The sequence below is a fragment of the Perca fluviatilis genome, chromosome 1, assembly GCF_010015445.1.
Source record: "Perca fluviatilis chromosome 1, GENO_Pfluv_1.0, whole genome shotgun sequence".
Lineage (NCBI taxonomy): Eukaryota > Metazoa > Chordata > Actinopteri > Perciformes > Percidae > Perca > Perca fluviatilis.
Genome location: NC_053112.1, coordinates 5501032 through 5503963, shown reverse-complemented (window position 1 = coordinate 5503963; position 2932 = coordinate 5501032). Strand labels below are relative to the sequence as shown.

Here is a 2932-nt window from a genome sequence, read left to right as displayed (position 1 = left end):
TTTAAAAGGGTTTGAAATATCCAATGAATTTCGTTCCACTTCATGATTGTGTCCCACTTGTTGTTGATTCTTCACAAAAAATTACAGTTTTATATCTTTATGTTTGAGGCCTGAAATGTGGCAAAAGGTCAAAAAGTTCAAGGGGCCGAATACTTTAAAGGCACTGTATATATATATATTTATATATATATATAATATATATATATATATATATATATATATAAAAAAAAAAAAAAATTCATTGAATATAGTACAAATGTAGGTGAAAAGCAAAAAGAAAATGAAAAAACTCAACGGAGGGAGGGAGGAGGAAGAGGAAGAGGAAGAAGAGGAGGAGGAGGAGGAAGAGCATTTTAACTCAATGATTGAGATTATTTTCGTAAGTGACGGGTGCAGACTGTACCTTGCTTAAATGTCCTGCGATGTGACTTTTACCTCCGCCGATGTCCAGAGCGAGAGGAAACGTCCTGAGAAAGGGAGGGAGGGAGAGACAGAGAGAGAGACAGAGAGACAGAGAGAGAGACAGAGAGAGAGACAGAGAGAGAGAGAGAGAGGGAGAGAGAGACAGAGAGAGAGAGAGACAGGGATAGAGACAGACAGGACAATGTTTGAGAAGGAGAAGTTTCAGAAAGCAACCCTATGAAGGAATGTGAGTTCGATAAGAAACCAGCTGTCTCACCTCACGATGTCATATACCCGATCAGCCACTCGGCCACCGACCTGCAGGACGACAGGACCAGGACAGACAGGTTACTGTATGTACCATACGGGACCTTTAAATGTTCTGTTAAAGGACCAGACTAACAGGTTACTGTATGTACCATACGGGACCTTTAAATGTTCTGTTAAAGGACCAGACTAACAGGTTACTGTATGTACCATACGGGACCTTTAAATGTTCTGTTAAAGGACCAGACTAACAGGTTACTGTATGTATGATACAGGACCTGTTCACTTTTAGCAGATCTCTGTGGCAGGCTCGTTAACATCAGATGTTATATAAACTACGTGTGTGTGTGTGTGTGTGTGTGTGTGTGTGTATGTGTAGTAATCTTAATGTGTAAAGTAACTAGTAACTAAAGCTGTAACAGATGAATGTAGTGGAATAAAATCAAATCTTTTGTTTCAGCTCCTGTATACTATCTGTAGTGAAACCTCTGAAAATACAACACACACACACACACACACACACACACGTGAGCCGTCTCTGTGCGTAACGGAGAGTTTCTACGACCTGCGGCCAGCCAATCACAAGCATTAGTAGATCTTGGTAGAAGCATGCTGCGTGCTTATTGGCTCGCCGGTTTATTGTATATATGTATTGATGTCAAATTGGAGTGCTGTCCTAAGAACCAGAATAGGTTTACGTGGTTTTATTTTCAAAAAACACCATATTTTTGTTGTACTGCACATTGCTGCAGCTCCTCTTTTCACCCTGTGTGTTGAGCTCTCTGTTTTAGCTACAGAGTGAGACATCTCACTGCTGTAACATCTTTGTTGGGAGTCGCACATGCTCAGTAGCTAGGTAAGGACTACTAGCCAGTCAGAAGAAGAGTATGAGGGCGTGTCCTGACAGTACCTAGGTAAGTACTACTAGCCAGTCAGAAGAAGAGTATGAGGGCGTGTCCTGACAGTACCTAGGTAAGTACTACTAGCCAGTCAGAAGCAGAGTATGAGGGTGTGCCCTGACAGTAGCTAGGTAAGGACTACTAGCCAGTCAGAAGCAGAGTATGAGGGCGTGCCCTGACAGTACCTAGGTAAGGACTACTAGCCAGTCAGAAGCAGAGTATGAGGGAGTACCCTGACAGTAGCTAGGTAAGGACTACTAGCCAGTCAGAAGCAGAGTATGAGGGCGTGCCCTGACAGTACCTAGGTAAGGACTACTAGCCAGTCAGAAGCAGAGTATGAGGGAGTACCCTGACAGTAGCTAGGTAAAGTAGCTAGAGTAAAAAGTCCAATATTTCTCTCTGAAATGTAGCAGAGTAGAAGTAGAAAGTGGCACGAAAAGGGGTGTGTGTGTGTGTGTGTGTGTGTGTGTGTGTGTGTGTGTGTGTGTGCGTGTGTGATGTAATGTGTAAACTATGTAGCGGAGTAACTAACTGTGTGTGTGTGTGTATGTGTGTGTGTACGTACGTGTAATTATGTGTGTGTACACGTGTGTTCGTGTGTGTGTGTGCTTATGTGTGTGTGTGTATTTGTGTGTGTATGCGCGAGGGTGTATGTGTACCTGTGTGTGATTATGTGTGCGTGCATGTGTGTACGTGTGTGCGTGTATATGTGTGTGTGTGTGTGTGCGTGCGTGTGTGATGTAATGTGTAAACTAGTAACTAAAGCTGTAACAGATTAATGTAGCGGAGTAACTAACTGTGTGTGTGTGTGTGTGTGTGTGTGTGTGTGTGTGTGTGTGTGTGTGTGTATCTCTGTGTGTAGGTGTGTTAGTGTGTGCGTGTGTTAAGTACAGTACTTGAGTAAATGTACTTAGTTACATTCCACGACTGAATGACAACATCAACCAATCATACATCTTCACCTCGTCCCTCAGGTAGTCGAACTGGTCTCCATCCCGCAGCGACGCTGCCCACTCTTTCTGCTTCTTCTTCATCTCCCTGTTGAACACATTCATGGTTCCTCCTCTGCCCGACGCAGACAGCCCTCGGCGGGGTGCATGTCTCGGGTCGGCCGGTAGTCTGACCCGGCTCCAGCTGCCCGAGGAGGCCGCAGGAGGAGAGCCGGCTGCCCGCAGCACTCTTAGACACACTCCGCTGCTCATGGGGGACGCTGGAAAAAGTCCAAAGTGCTGTGAATTAAAGCAGAGATACTGTGCACATTACTGTACAACCATAGACAGTATATAAGTGTACAACAGCTGAGCTGTTTACTCCTTCCTGTCCTCCACACTGTGACCCCGGAGAAGACAAGGAAGAGGAGGAGG

At 44.7% G+C, this 2932-nt stretch overlaps 1 protein-coding gene across 1 annotated transcript in view; it reads right to left on the bottom strand.

Annotated features, from left to right (window-relative positions):
* The window catches only part of ndufaf5 (NADH:ubiquinone oxidoreductase complex assembly factor 5), a 17077-nt gene extending 14145 nt beyond the window's left edge, over nucleotides 1-2932 (bottom strand). Inside the window, exons 1-3 of the mRNA XM_039809144.1 lie at nucleotides 2531-2932; nucleotides 680-720; nucleotides 374-467 (exon numbers count right to left, since the gene is read on the bottom strand). Coding sequence (XP_039665078.1) covers nucleotides 374-467; nucleotides 680-720; nucleotides 2531-2770 — 375 coding nt within the window. The 5' untranslated portion in view covers nucleotides 2771-2932. The remainder of the gene's footprint in view (nucleotides 1-373; nucleotides 468-679; nucleotides 721-2530) is intronic.